Source organism: Canis aureus, chromosome 22, assembly GCF_053574225.1.
Source record: "Canis aureus isolate CA01 chromosome 22, VMU_Caureus_v.1.0, whole genome shotgun sequence".
In the NCBI taxonomy this organism is placed as follows: domain Eukaryota; kingdom Metazoa; phylum Chordata; class Mammalia; order Carnivora; family Canidae; genus Canis; species Canis aureus.
In genome coordinates this window covers 17038845-17054629 of record NC_135632.1, presented here as the reverse complement: position 1 = coordinate 17054629, position 15785 = coordinate 17038845, and the positions used below count along the sequence as shown (strand labels likewise).

At 41.4% G+C, this 15785-nt stretch overlaps 1 protein-coding gene across 2 annotated transcripts in view; it reads right to left on the bottom strand.

Moving 5' to 3' along the window:
- Window positions 1–15785, bottom strand: part of COPB2 (coat protein complex I subunit beta 2) — a 68227-nt gene that overhangs the window by 28206 nt on the left and 24236 nt on the right. Inside the window, exon 1 of one of the 2 annotated variants that reach the window (XM_077864955.1) lies at window positions 1800–1960. The exons of the other annotated variant lie outside the window; for it this stretch is intronic. Within the exon in view, the coding sequence (XP_077721081.1) occupies window positions 1800–1802 (3 nt within the window). The 5' untranslated portion in view covers window positions 1803–1960. Of the gene's footprint in view, window positions 1–1799; window positions 1961–15785 lie in introns of those variants that run through there. 2 annotated transcript variants of the gene reach the window in all.

The following is a 15785-nucleotide window of genomic DNA, read 5'->3' as shown; positions in this document are numbered from 1 at the left end:
TATGCTGAATTCAAATTTCAGTTCCACCACCCATTTTAAGTATGCAATATTGGACAAGGTTACCTAACTTCTCTGAGATTCAACATAAGTAAAAGAGGGGTAATATTTGTATGTACGTTCCAGTGTTATGAGAATTAAATTCAAAGTTAAGCAGTTATGGGATGCCTGGGTGGCTCAGCGGTTTGGCGCCTGCCTTCTGCCAGGGTGTGATCCTGGAGTCCTGGGGTCGAGTCCCACGTTGGGCTCCCTGCATGGAGCCTGCTTCTCCCTCTGCCTGTATTTCTGCCTCTCTCTCTCTCTCTCTGTGTGTGTCTCTCATGAATAAATAAATAAAATCTTAAAAAAAAAAAAAGTTAAGCAGTTACAATAGTGCCTGGCCTATCAAAATCACTCTATAAACATTATTTATAACTCATTCTCCCAGCTGTTAAGAATTAGGAAGCAAATGTTTAGCAAAGTGCACAGACACACAGTAGACACTGTGTGGTAAAGAAGTGAGTAAGTAAATTCATGTTTTGTATCTTACACAAAAAAATCTTAAATGCATTAAAGAATGAAGGACATTTCATTACGAAATGTCCATTACTCAGACCACAACAGATCCCAGACCAGAAAAGAACACTGGTAACATGAGATGTACAACTAAGAGACCCTAGATCCTGCTGAGGAGCTCAACATCCTTACCCATGAACTTCTTCATGGGAGGGAAGGTGTGGTGCCTGTGAGCGAACCCACCCAAGTTCCTGCGACACTGTGTGCTTCTCTGCTCGTTTTTCTAGAAGTATCCATAACTTTTACCAGTTTCCCCCAAGGACTCAACCTCGGTTGTTAATTCCACCTCTGCCTTAAAAAGTTTGAGACGACTACATTCAGAACTTGGGACTTACTCATCCCGGAAGGTCTTCCAGCTCCAAAATCTTTGAACCTACGCTTCCTAACAAGTAAAAAAGAAGGAGTGGGCGGGAAAACGTTTAAACATAAAATACTGACTTTCTTACATTATTTTTTCCTCATAAAGGATATTCTCATACTATTGTATTTTAAAAAAATTATTATTATAACACTCGAGCAAAAGAACTTTAGGGTATTTGGGGGAGGCGGAGGGAGGTGAGAATGATAATAAAAAAAAGTGTTGCCTGTCGCGACTGCCATTCTTATCAGCCCCTATATTTGCAAATGCAGAAAAAAACGTCAAGGGCAGCCCGGGTGGCCCAGCGGTTTAGCACCGGCCTTCGGCCCGGGGCGTGACCCTGGAGACCCGGGATCGAGTCCCACGTCGGGCTCCCTGCGTGGAGCCTGCTTCTCCCTCTGCCTGTGTCTCTCACGAATAAATAAATAAAATCTTTGAAAAAAAGAAAAGCACGTCAGTTTTAGAAGCAGCATCCTAGCCCTTCCTTGGCCCCCTAGAAACTTAATGTGGGATTCCCAAAGCATCTGAAATTGCACTTCTGACTCCACGTACATGTCACCTCATTTGAGAGGGGGAGCTTCTCTGCTCTAAGGCCGCAGCGTGCGGGGAGCACACACCGCGGGAGCAGGGACAAGCCCAACAGGAGTGTAAAATCGGCTGCCCCTGCTCTAAGAGCAGAATGAGTTAGGTCTGGCCAAGCCCAGGCACCGCCTCTCCACACCGCCTCGCTCAACAGAACTCAAACCGGACCAGGAGCCCACCAGGCCTGAGGCGGCGGGCGGCCCAAGCAGGAGCCCGGGCCGCTGCTTACCGCGGCCCCCAGGGGAGAGGCCCAAGAGCGGGCCTCACACAACCAGGCCCCGCTCCCTCCGGCAGGGTCTGGACCTACCATCGCTCCGTCGGTGCGAGCCCGGGAGCCCTTACTTGCTTGCCACCGGCGACACACACCCCGAGAGACCCAGCGACCCGCAGCCCAGCCGACTGACTGACGTGGAACTTCCGGGAGGCAGTTCTCGCGAGAGTGCAGGCCGGGGCCGGGGCGGGGCCGGGGCCGGGGCCGGGGCGCCTGCGCAGACACGACACGGCCCGCCGAATTCCGACGCCCTCCCCAGTTTCCTAGGCGACGCGGCCATCTAAGCCGCCGGGAGCTTGCCCCGCCCCCCCCGCCCCTCCCCGCCTCTCCCCGCCCCGGCAGCTAAAGAAGGTGGGGCGTGGGCTTTACCGCCGAGCGGAATGGCTTGCGGCTCCCGAAAGTGGAAGAAAACTGGAAAACTAAGGAGGAAAAAAAGATGAGAAAAAACGAAATGCTTGGTCCCCTTGGACGCCGACGGCGGTGGGGGGAGGGCCCCCTTGGTGGAGTTGTGGCTTGAGGAGCGCGGTCGGGCTCGGGGTGGGGGGAGGGATGGGGAGAGGAGGGATGGGGGGAGAAGAGGGAGGATGGGGAGGGGAGGGAGGATGGGGAGGGGAGGGATGATGGGGAGGGGAGGGATGACGAGGAGGGGAGGGATGATAGGGAGGATGGGGAGGGGAGGGATGATAGGGAGGATGGGGAGGGGAGGGATGATAGGGAGGATGGGGAGGGGAGGGATGACGAGGAGGGGAGGGATGATGGAGAGAGGAGAGATGCAGGGAGGAGGGATGAGGGGAGGTGAAGCAAGGCTCCGAGGCCTCAGTACTCGCATGGGCTAGAGAACGAGGCCCAGCGAGCTCTGTGCGAGGCCTGGAGCACCCGAGCTGTGGAGGCTGCGGAGCGAAGGCTGTGGAGCACCGGAGCACCGAGGGAGGCAGGGAAGAACTGGCCCGGCTCGGGCTTCAGGCCTGTGAGTTGGAAGGAGGCCGAGAGCCTTCAGCCTGGAGCCCCGCCCGCCGCGGGAGATGAGGACTACCCCGCCAAGTGATCACTTACTGAGCATCGCCGGTCTCGTTCACTTACTTAACAAATATTTATGGATCTTTGGCTCTGTGCCAAACTAGTTTCAAATCCCCACATCAAATCTGAATTCTCTCTATGATGCTAATAAGAAAACGAAGGCTCAAAGAAGGGCCCTGGGGGCACCTGGGTGGCTCAGTTGGAGAAGCAGGCTCCATGCAAGGAGCCTGACGCGGGACTGGATCCCGGGACTCCAGGATCACACCCTGGGCAGAAGGCAGGCGCCAAACCGCCGAGCCACCCAGGGATCCCCATGTTCCTCATATTTAAAAAAAATGAGGTTGGGTGATTTCTAAAGATCTTTCCATTTCTACTATTCTGTGTTTCTGTGGTATTTAATAGTAGAAGAGCAGACCTGGAACTGGATTTTGAGGCCAGCAGTTTTATCTTATGAAGTGTATATTGAGGGACGCCTGGGTGGCTCAGTGGTTGAGCATTTGCCTTGGGCTCAGGGCGTGATCCCTGGGTCCTGGGATCCAGTCTCACATCAGGTTCCCCATGGGGAGCCTGCTTCTCCCTCTTCCTGTGTCTCTGCGTGTCTCTCTCTCTCTCTCTCTCTCTCTCTCTGTCTCTCATGAATAAATAAACAAAATCTTTTTAAAAATGTAAATTGAGACTAATAATTGAATACTTTGCTTACTCCGTGGAGTGATTGAGGATCACAGGATTTAGTTGTAAATTTTACAAATATAGGGCATACCTAATTTGTTTGAATCATGGAACTACCAATATTTCTGATTCCTGGGTACTCTCGCAGTTGAGGAAAGTATCTTCAGACTTGGTACATTACCAAGTAATGCAAAATAAAATGACATCATCTCTATTCTCAAGGCACTCGGTTGGGGGATACTTAAATCCTTATATACCAGTAGGCACCCAGGACCTATTGAGCTGATATTGATGAGGGTTGAGCCCCCAAGTGTCATACTCACTTTGACTATATCTTTTCTCATTTTTCCCACTGCAGTTGTTGTATACTATAAATTCATTTTTCTTTCAACCATTATATACTGAATTTGTACTATACCCAAAGCACTATACCAGGTGCTGCCTGAAAATTATACCTATAAAAATTTAGTCTTGGATTTGGTTGAAAGAAATTACATTTTAAAGAAAATTGTCACATATGAACTAATGCATAAAATAACATTAAATATATATGTGTATATTCTATGTTTTCAACTGCAGGTTTAAAATCTTTTGTTTACTCTGTAGTTTAGAGGAGCCTGGAAGGTTAGGAAAATAGCTCTGGGGAAGAAAAGAAATATGGACAAGCCTAGCAAATTGGTAAGGGGTTTCCCAAGAGGTTGATTGCAATTGATCAACAGATCTTAAAGTCTTACCTGGTCAGTTTCTAGGATGACTGTTTCAACCCTGCCTTTTTTCTGCTGTGGGGGAGAATTCCAAATGGTAGTTCAGCCAGCAATGCCTCCTTCAGTACTCTGTATACACCTTGTTCTCCCTATTCGATTCCCACCCCTTCATAAACAATTGAGGAAATGAAAATAATTCCTTGAGGAAAAGTCTAGTTGATATTTTAAAAAATAAATAAGCCTGCCTCCCTCTCTCTCTATCTCTCTCCCTCCTTCCTCCCCTCTGTGTGTGTGAGATCACTTAGCAAAGTCGTGAGTAGGCAAATGAATCATAACCTAGTTTGTCTCTTCAAAGGGAGATCATACCGAATAGGAGTACCCTGTACTAATCAAGTACAATGAGAATAAAGTTTTCAGCCAGGGGTATCAGTTTCCTAAAGGAGGCATAACTTGAGCAGGACTTTAAGGTAAAGAGTATGTGACATGTTTGAGAACCACAAAAAAGTCCAGTTTGCATGTTTAGAAGGGCATTGAGGGAGAAGGCTAGAGAGGAAGGATGGAGCTAGAACATGAATATTCTTAAGTAGGGAGGCATTGGGCTTTGATTTAGTAAGCAATTTGGAACCATCTGGCCAGAAAAAAACCCTGTTCATATCTGCACTCTGTAAGGTTTACCTTTTGTTAAGGTGTATGAGGAAATGGATTGGGACAGTGAAATACTGCACAAGTTTAAGGGAAGTGTGGAAATTACATTAATTATGAATATATTTTGAGCGCCCATCGTGTACCTAGCATTGGAATATGCACTTTGCTTACTGCAATTCCTACAGCCACACTAAAAGACATTATTTTCTCCAATTTATAGATGAGAAACTGAGGTCCAATTGCTTAAGTAATCTCCATGCCCCAGTGCTCAAGAATGAATGACAGACTTGGGATGTGAATCCAAGTTTATCTCCAAAACAAATGCTTTTTTTTTTTTTTTTTTTTTACTGGACTGTTTTTTCTTCCTTTTTTTCACTAAGAAGCTATAATGAACAAGATACACAAATGATTTGCATTTGTTATGAGTTAAGGGGTTGGGAGGCATCCTAGTGCTAATGTTTTGAATCTAATGAACCTAGAGGAACACCTTTAATTAGAGGAGAAATGGAGCTAGTAAATGACACAGAGAAGAAACAGAATAAGACATCTAGGAAAACTGTATGCCTAAAAGGAAAAGAGGAGACTAATAAAGTGAACAGCAGTTTAGATGGCTTTAGAAAACTTAAAGAGGTTTAGTATTTGGAAAAAAACCTCTTGCCAATGAATTAAATGATTATGAGGACACTAGCAGCCTTCAAAAAAGTGTTTTCAGTTAAGTAATGCTAAGGGAAGCAGGTTTGCAAGGGATTAAGAAATGATTGGATGATAAGGAAGTGGAAGTAAGAATAATCTATTTTATCGAAAGAGTAGTATGGAAAGGCAAATGTTGATGTCTCGCTGAAAGTGAATCGATTGTTTCTGTATTTAGGGTGTAGTTGACATTACTTCATAATAACACTCTAAATGGGTGTATGCAAGTAAACAGACCTTTGAAGTGTGAGAAGGAACTAGCCAGACAAATGTCAAAAAGACACATGCAGAGCATTTTAAATGAAGGGAAGAGAGAGAACTTTGATTTTTCCAGAGAACTAAAAGTGGTTTAGTATGTCTGGGGCAGGTAGTAAGAAGGGGGAGGACTGAGAATGGGAGTAGAAAGATAGGTGAAGCTCAGATCTTGCAGGTCCATGATTGCCAATTTAAGGAGTCTGGACTTTATCAAGAAGGCTCTAGGGAACCATTGAAGAATGTTAAGTAGGGTAATCTTCATGCTCCATTACTGATTCATCATTTCATGTCAGTAACTTTCCCTATTAGAGGAAATGTTAAGGTTATCAGCTAGATTTCTACATGAAATGAATAAGGAGAGTTTTGACCACATAATCACATACCAACCATGAGCAGACTAAATTGAGTTGAAGAACCACTGAGCTGTCTTCCAAGAATGAAGCTTTTGGATGCTGACACTAGAGGCGAAAGCTTTGATTGCGAAAGCATTTGATTAACTACAGTGTGCTGTGCATTTCATCTGATTACCTTCTAAGAATTTAAAAGTTGTTAAAATAAATTTATTACATGTGATGTGGGGCTTAGGATGAGAGAATGTTCACTTTTGTTTACCTGAAGGCATAAAAATCTAAATTTTTAGTCCCGTTTTTGGTATGGGTATAAATTTTGCCATTTAAAAGACTGCATTAACTTCATGTTTAATACAAATTTTTAGAGGAGGCAGGGTTTAAAGTGAGCTTTGAACAGACTAGAGGAAGTGATGGCACAGATTGGAATTGCTAGACATTGAAAGTATAGTAGTAGAATTCTGGGAATTTGTCATTTAGTAAACTCCATAGTGTTCCACATGCCAGAGCATTCCATACCCCACTCTTCACAGGTGGAGTGCTAAGACCACCATGTTAGGTCTTGACTAACAGGCTCTGGGGACTTCTCTGTCTCAGGGTTGTCTTGTGGGGTGACTTTTCCTGGTCTCAGTTACATTACCTGCAAAAAAAATGTTGGACAAGATGACTCTGAAATCCCTTCCTACCCCAAGTTTCTTTCAACTTTTGAGTGTGATTCTGTGTGCTTGTCAAATAAAGAGGGCAAAGGGATGTAGCATGTATTAGTAGACTTTTGTTTTCACTTCGTATGTCAATGCTGCAGTTCTACCCACATATTTCACAGCATGCATCGCTCTTTTTCTCTGGAAGCCATCTTTGATCAGCAAATTTTGGGTGAAAGTTCATTATCCTTTAAACAATACTGCACAAACCTGAGGGTCCTAGGGCTTAGGGCAAGGAACCTGATGCATGTGAGGGGACCAGGGGCAGAAGCCCAAGTGTACATTGTATGCAGAGGTCCTTGGTGAACATTTTCTGACAACCGATGCTTAACTTTCTTTCCAGAGAAAAGATTTTACAAAGTTTTACATAAGCACGTTGATAGGTTTAGTGCAATTATGTTTCCTTAAGAATTATGTCCTTGTAAGTGACAGTGCTGCATATAAATAAATGAATAATAATGACAAATAGCCTGGATATCTGGCATGTAGCAGTTACCTTTAAATTAATTGAAAAAAATTTAATGTAAAAGTGAAATATCTGGAGTGACAAGGCACTGCACAGTATAATTTCCATCAAATTGCCTTATTCCACTTTCTTCTAAAGAATTTGTCAGCTCAAGTTGATCTAAGGGCATTACTGAATTTGAATTCAAATGTAGTTCAAGCCCAAGTTTTAAAAAATGAAGTCCTTGGGCTCTGAGCTCCTGATATGCTTTTGTACCTGAAGATGATAATCCAAATCATATTGAGCTGCACTACTACAGGACTTTTCATTTGATGTCAAAACAACTTCACATTGATAGTGCTTGATCCATCACTAAAATCCAAATAAAGGTACTGTTGCTAGGAAGAAGAAATTTTTTCTTTTGCTTAAATATGGCTATGCCTTGGCATATCTTACACTGGCAAAGAATGCAGATATAACTTTATCTTGAAAAAGTTTATATATAAAGTGAATGTTAGCTAATTGGATCATATATACATTTTATTTGCACACATACATATATATTACAGGTGGTTTATATTTTCTAACTTTTTTCTGTTATAAACATACCGTGTAATAAGATTTGTATGCAAATATATAGCAAAGGAGCTTGTCATTTAAGGGAAACTTATTTTGAATCTGACTATAAAGCAAAGAAATACCTCTTATTTTCTGCATAAGCCTGGATTTTCATTTTATAAAGCCCATTTAAGGTGCAACAAAATGATATAGTTATATCAGGAATGAACAGTTTGCCAAAAGAGAATATGAAATTCCTGTTTGAGTGTTCCAAGGAACGTAAGAACCAGGCTTTGCCAAAGGAAGTTATACTATAGATTTTTTGTTAAGATGTATTCCTGATAGAACTAGACAAGCAGCAGCTGTGTTGGAAGATTTAAACGTGCGAGGAGGGTGGGCTTGGTGGCTCAGTCGGTTAAGCATCTGATGTCTGCTCAGGCCATAATCCCAGGTTCCTGGGATTGAACCCTGCATCAGGCTCCCTGCATCAGGCTCCCTCAGTGGGGAGTCTGCTTGTCCCTCTGTCCCTCCTCCTGCTCATGCTCTCTGTCTCTCTCTCTCAAAATAAAGGTTTTTTTTTTTAAATAAATTGTGCAAGGGGGTAAGATGAGGCAGGGATCAAGAGGGAGGAAGGTCTGCTTATGGTAGCCCAGTGGAAGGGGTGTAAGCAGGGCTTGTATTCAGCTGGTACGTATTAGTACTCCCAATACGTGTGTTAAAGTACAGTTGCTAGATAGCTGCTACTTTGAATGTTTCCACTGCCATAGCTCATCAGGCCCCTCCTTTGGGCTTCTCCATGTTCTAGCCACTTAAGGGGTAACAACTTGTACCACAAGGGGCACCAGAACCCTGGTCTTGTGCAACAGCCACCACCTGGTCTGATATTGGGAATCTTTTCTGTTTGATGAGCACCAGTGCTTTTGAGTCCTGTCACATATTTTAAGTATCAATCCTGCCTGTAAGGTAAGGATAAGGTAAAGAACTGGTCCTTGATGCATCAGTAAATGAGGAATCACTGAAAGGAGAAAGAGTGGTTTTCCACCAACAAGCTAAATTCATGGTAGGGCAAATTATAAGGCAAGCTTGGTTGATCTTTGATAGCTGTTTTCAACCTCTCAGGTACCCCTTCTTGCTTTTCCATCAAGTCTGTGGGCCACTACAGACCTTGTTCTGTAACTTTCTCAAACACCAGTCTGACAAACTTCTCTCCTAGTCCTTCACTTTAAAGTGCAATGGATCAACACAGGTTTTCATGCCCCTCCCAGAGTGTCCAGGATTTTAGAAGAGACCATAGGCTAAGAAAAGGGATCAAATTCACTTTTGAATGGTGGTTGAATTCCAAGTAGCACTAATTTTCCTTGAGCACATCAAAACTGGATCAATCTACCCTTTTCTGATATGCTGTTTAAGAAAAGTCCATTATCAGTTGCTCTTTTTTTTTTTTTTTTTTTCAGTTGCTCTTTTGAAGATAACTTCTTTCTCTGGTTGCTTTCAGATTTTCTCTATGTCTTGGTTTTCTGCAGTTTCATTATGAGTTGTCTAGGCATGGGTTTTGTTCTATTCTGCTTGGAATCCATTGAGTTTCTTAAATCTGTGAATAGGCATCTCTCCTCAGTTCTGAGAAATTCTCAATTTCTATGCTAGTTTCTCTTTCATCTGTTCCTGGCATGGCAGCATTCGAACTTTGTACCATATTCTCCACGTCTGCTATATGCTTTTATGGATTTCTTTTTCATTCTTTCAGTACTGCCTTCCATATAAGGTCTTCTGCTTGACCTTCCAGTTCATTATTTCTCCCTTATATTGTCAATATGTTTCAAATGTGATCATTGAGTTTTTCATTTCAATTACTATCTTTTTTAGTTTGGTTCTTTTTCAGATATGGGGTGTCACTTTTTATTGCCTCCTTATAGTTAATTTCAAGGTTGTTATTTATTTCCAGAAACATATAGGTATAATTGTTTTTAAACCTGAGTCTAACAGCTGAATTCTGTATTGTCTATTTCTTCTCTTTTGTTTTGCTGTTTCTTATTCCTTAGTTGCTTGGTTACCTTTGATTGGAGAATTACCTGGTCACTATCCTAAATTATTTATGGGGGTACTCTGAAGTCTAGTTTGGATATGCCTCTCCTCCACCCCTAGAACCTTTATATTGGTTTCACCAGGCACCTGGGAGCAATAACAACTGAGATCTCTTCACACAAAATTCATGGCTTCAGAGTCTCTGGCTTATCCAGGCTGAGTATCCACACTGTACAAACCCACAGGAGGGTGGTCTGTGGCCATAACTTCTCGAAGACTTTTTGTTCCTTTTCTTTTTAAATTCTCCTGTCTTATTAATTGCCAAGGCAAGCTTTTCTGCAGCCTCCTGAGGTTGAGGGGCAGGGGAAGCAGATTGAGATGTGGTTTATGCTTAATCTGCATATGTATTAATTTGGGGTAGTTGTCCTACAATACTCTCCAGTTGCTGCAGGGCCCTAGGTCTTACCTGGTATCCATCCAGTCCCTAGTGGCCACAGCAGTGTTGGCAGACACTCTTAGGGGTTTTGATTATCCAGTAGTCTTCTCACTGTTTGGTAACATCCAGATATTGGCCTGGATGCTATTGAACAGATATTGACATGAAAATACCTTATTGTGTTTTCAGGTCTTTAGCTATTTTAAGGTTGTAGTGTTTGTTTAAATCCATTTGAGCAGTATTTTTTGTTTGTGTTCTCAGTAAGAGTGCTGATCTGAATAACCTAGCTCGCTATTACCTGAAACCTATATAGACAGTAACACCAAAGCAACCAAAGCCAACCTACCTTTCTTTCTCTTTCTTTCTTTCTTTCTTTCTTTCTTTCTTTCTTTCTTTCTTTCTTTCTTTCTTTCTTTCTTTTTCTTTCTTCTTTCTTCCTTTCTTTCTTTTTCTTTCTTCTTTCTTTCTTTCTTTCTTTCTTTCTTTCTTCCATTTTAATTTTTTTTAGACAGAGAGTGTGCGTGTGCGTGTGAGTGGGGATGGGTAGAGGGAGGTTTGGGGAGAGGTAGAGGGAGAGAGAGAATCCTAAGCAGGTTCCCTGCTCGTGCAGAACTTGAATCAGGGCTTGATCTCATGATTCTGAGATCATGACCTGAGTGGAAATCAAGAGTCCACAGACGCTCAACTGACTGAGCCACCCAGGTGCCCCCCAAAGCTACGTTTTTTTGACAGGAGGGCAATTTTATTTTATTTTTCCTTTTTTAAATTTCAGTAATTCATCAGTTGTGTATAACACCCAGTGATCATCACATCACATCCAAAGCTACATTTTTAAAGGTGGTGAGACAGAGCCTTTCCCAGAGCCTCTGAAAATTGACCTCATCTATGCATGATGTGACAGGGTAACATATTGACATATTTGGCAAGAATTTCCCTCATATTTCTTCATATGCCTATTTTCTCTCAGCATCTCTCAGCTTTGACTCTTCTACAGGCTCTGTTCAATCATCTGTCTCAAATTCTCCTTCCATTCTCTCCACCACTGCTATCTCCTTTACCTGGAGAATATGAGAGAAAGATTCACATCAGTCACCAGTATTCCCAGGTTAAAGCAGGATCTTGGATCTCTCAAGGGCAAAAAAAAAGTACATACACATATACTTTTTCATACAATTTCAACACTTAATGGAATCTATGTTAAAACCCAAGCTCCAAGTCTATGATGTAGACATTGCAATTAAATTCAACAAACATTTCCTGATGATCTTTTATATATTTGGAATTATGAAGAGTTCTAGAGCTAGATAAAAAAAGACACCATCCCTACCCTAAAGTTGCTTAAGTTTATTATAATACAATAAAAACATTGTCCTCACAAACATCTCCAGGGTGAGTTCTCTTCAAAGGGGCTTTATAAAATTATTTTGCCTGCTTAAAAAAAAAAAAAAACAGGAAGATTGGATGCACTGTAAATTCCATTTGCAGCAAAAGGAGCAGGGACCTAGCCAAATATCTTAGCACCTATAGCCACATGGTCAAACAAGTGAACAATCAATGACACAATATAACGATCATTCTGCAGGTGTCTGCAGCACTTACACCCTTGGAATGGAAAGATATGTTCCCATGAGAAGCTGGGGCCAATGGCAGTGGTAAGAGAGCATTCATGGGATGCCAAGGAGAAATGCAAACGCACATTGCCACCAGGCACATTGCCTGGATAAGGAGGAACATAAATTTTGCTTTCAGCATTAGGAAAGTAGGCAGAAACACCAGAAATGTAGCCACATCTTCCAACAGTCAAGATCATTGTGAATAGAGCTCTTAATATTTTAATGCAGCATTAGAATGTTTTCCACGGATCAGATATATTCCATTTGTCTTATCCCCTAATGATCTCATTTGCAATTCACTGAAAAGTTAGGGCGTATGGTATCCACCCTCAGTGAGATTCACCAAAGAGCTATGATGGGGTAAGTTCGTTAGCCTGTAACTACCTAGTGGAATTGCATCATACACTTCAATTTATGCAAATTCAGGTATTTGGGCTCAGAAATAAAGATAGCTTAAATAATACTAGCAGTACCTCTCTCTTTCTCCTGGAAAGAACACAAACCAGAAGTGAATCTGCTATTTCTTCAAAACCCTCGAGTTCCTCTGTATCTCCCATGATGAGAACCATTCCCTCAGTGAATGAGTCTAGGTAATTTCCTATATCACACCTCTAAATACGATCCATCTATTATCTAGAGCTAATCCAGGAAACACTGATCAAAGGGAAAAATGGCTATGTTGGGTTATTAGGTGCTGCTACTGATACAGTAAAGATCCTTGATGTCCAATAGGCTTCACTACCTGCATTGAGCTCCAGGAAGAAAGTGAAAACCAAAGACAAAAGGAGCACTAAGACAAAAGATGGAGGTGGCATACCATCAGCTTTGGGAGATTAAAAAGCCTTCCTGGAGAAGGAGACACTTAAGAATGAGCCAGATTATTTCACAGTTGACCATCTATCACAGAGAATTTGATGCCTTCCATCCAACAACTCTGAGAGCAACTCTATTTTGTAAGTGAAAAATCTGGCAGTCACAAAGGCTACATAACTTGCTTAAGGTCACACAATATGTGGTAGAGCTGGGCCCCAAACCAGGTGGATACAGTAAGGTAACATTCCTACCTGTTATAAGGATAATGTTAAGTTGATGAGGTTCTTAGAACTCTTAATAATAAGTGAACACTCAGTAAATATTAATTATCTTTCCTTCTGCCCATATTGTATCCCTCTATAGCACCTAGCTCAGAAGCAAATGTTTAATAAAAGGGCCAAGAGAAAGTGGGGTGGAGGATGGGTTGAGATGTGAGAGCAGGAAAAATTATACAAATCACTGGGGCTTGTCACTGGACCCAGGGCAAATCCCATGTAAAGATTTCTAAGGATATAATAAAATCAATATACAGAAATCTGCATTTCTATACAGTAATAACAAATTCAAAGAGAAGTTAAGGAAACAATCCCACCTACAGTTGCATCAAAAAGAATAAAATACATAGGGATAAATTTAATCAAGAAGATGGAAGACCTACACACTGAAAACTATAAGACATTGGTGAGAGAAATTGAAGAAGACACAAATAAATGGAAAGATATTCTGTGTTCATGATTTGGAAGAATTAATATTGTCAAAATGTCCAGAATACCCAAAACAATCTATAGGCTCAGTGCAATCCCTATCAAAATTCCAGTGTCACTTTTCACAGAAATAGAATAATCCAAAAATTTTCATGGAACAACAAAAGACCCTGACTAACCAAAGCAATATTGAGAAAGAAGAACAAAGCTGAAGCATCACATTTCTTAATTTGAAACTATATTACAAAGCTATACTAATCAAAATAGTATGGTATTAGCATAAAAACAGAGCCATAGATCAATGGAACAGGATAGAAATCCCAGAAATAAACCCACACATTAATTTATGAAAAAGGAGCCAAGAACATACAATGGAGAAAGGGCAATCTCTTTAATAAATGCTGTTGAGCAAACTGGTCACATGCAAAACCATGAAACTGGACCACCATCTTATACCACACACACAAAATAATTCAAAATGGATTCAAGACTTGAATGTAAGACCTGAAATCGTGAAACTCCTAGAAGAAAACACAGGCTATAACCTCTTTGACATTGATCTTGGTGATAATTTTTTGGATTTGACTCCAAAAGCAAAGGCAACAAAAGCAAAAATGAACAAGTGGGACTATATCCTACTGAAAACCTTCTGCACAGCAAAGGAAACCATCAACAAACTGAAAGGTTAACTTACCAAATGGGAGAAAATATTTGCAAATCGTCTATCCGATTAGAGGTTAATATCCAAAATATATAAACAAACCATACCACTTAATAGCAAAACAAAAACAAAAAACCCAATCCAATTTAAAAATGGGCAGAGGATATGAATAGCCAGTTTTCCAAAGACAACATGCAGATGACCAGCAGGTACATGAAAAGATGCTCAGCATTACTAATCATCACAAACAAAAACTATAATGAGATGCCACCTTCCACCTCTTAGAATGGCTATTATTAAACTATCAGCATTGGTGAGGATGTGGAGAAAAAGAAACCCTTTGCATTATTGGTGGGAACATAGTTTGGTGAAGCCACTATAGAAAATAGTATGAAGATTCCTCAAAAAATTAAAAATATAAATACCATATGATCCAGCAATTCCACTGCTGAGAATTTATCCAAAGAAAATGAAAACACTGGGATCCCTGGGTGGCGCAGCGGTTTGGCGCCTGCCTTTGGCCCGGGGCACGATCCTGGAGACCCAGGATCGAATCCCACGTCGGGCTCCCGGTGCATGGAGCCTGCTTCTCCCTCTGCCTGTGTCTCTGCCTCTCTCTCTCTCTCTGTGACTATCATAAATAAATAAAAGTTAAAAAAAAATTAAAAAAAAAAAAAGAAAATGAAAACACTCAAAAAGATGTATGCATCCCCATGTTCATTGCAGCATTATTTACAATAGCCAAGGTAAGGAAACAACCCAAATGTCCAACAATAAATGAATGGATGAAAAGATTGTGGTGTGTATGTGTGTGTATATATAAAATGAAATATTATTCAACCATAAAAAGAATAAAATCTTGCCATTTACGATAACACGTATGGGCAGCCCAGGTGGCTCAGCGGTTTAGTGCCTGCCTTTGGCCCAGGGCGTGATCCTGGAGCCCCAGGATCGAGTCCCATGTCAGGCTCCCTGCATGGAGCCTGCTTCTCCCTCTGCCTGTGTCTCTGCCTCTCTCTCTGTGTCTGTCATGAATAAATAAATAAAATCTTAAAAAAAAAAAAAACATGTATGCATGGATGCACCTTGAAAGGATTATGCTAAGTGAAATAAGTCAGAGAAAGACAAATACCATATGATCTCACTTATAGGTTGAATTAAAAAAAAAAAGCAGCTCAATCTCATAGATACAGAGAACAGATTGGTGGTTGTCAGAGGCAGGGAATGGGGTGGGGTGTAGAAATGGTGAAGGGGATCAAAAGGTACAAACTTGGGCAGCCCCAGTGGCGCAGCGGTTTAGCACTGCCTGCAGCCCAGGGTGTGATCTTGGGGACCCGGGATCGAGTCCCACGTCGGGCTCCTTGCATGGAGCCTGCTTCTCCCTCTGCCTGTGTCTTTGCCTCTCTCTCTCTAGCTGTGTCTCTATGAATAAATAAATAAAATCTTTAAAAAAAAAAAAAGGTACAAACTTACAGTTATAAAATAAGTAAATTTTGGGGTTCTAATGTGTATCATCATGACCAGAGTTAATAATACTCTATTATATATTTGAAAGTTACTAAGGAAGTAGATCTTAAAAGTTCTCATCACAAGAAAAAATTCTGTAACTATGTATAGTAATGGATGTTAACTAGACTTACTGTGGTGATCATTTCACAATATATATGGATATTGTATCATTATGTTATACACCTGAAACTAATATAATGTATATAAATTATACCTCAATAAAAAGGAGTGAA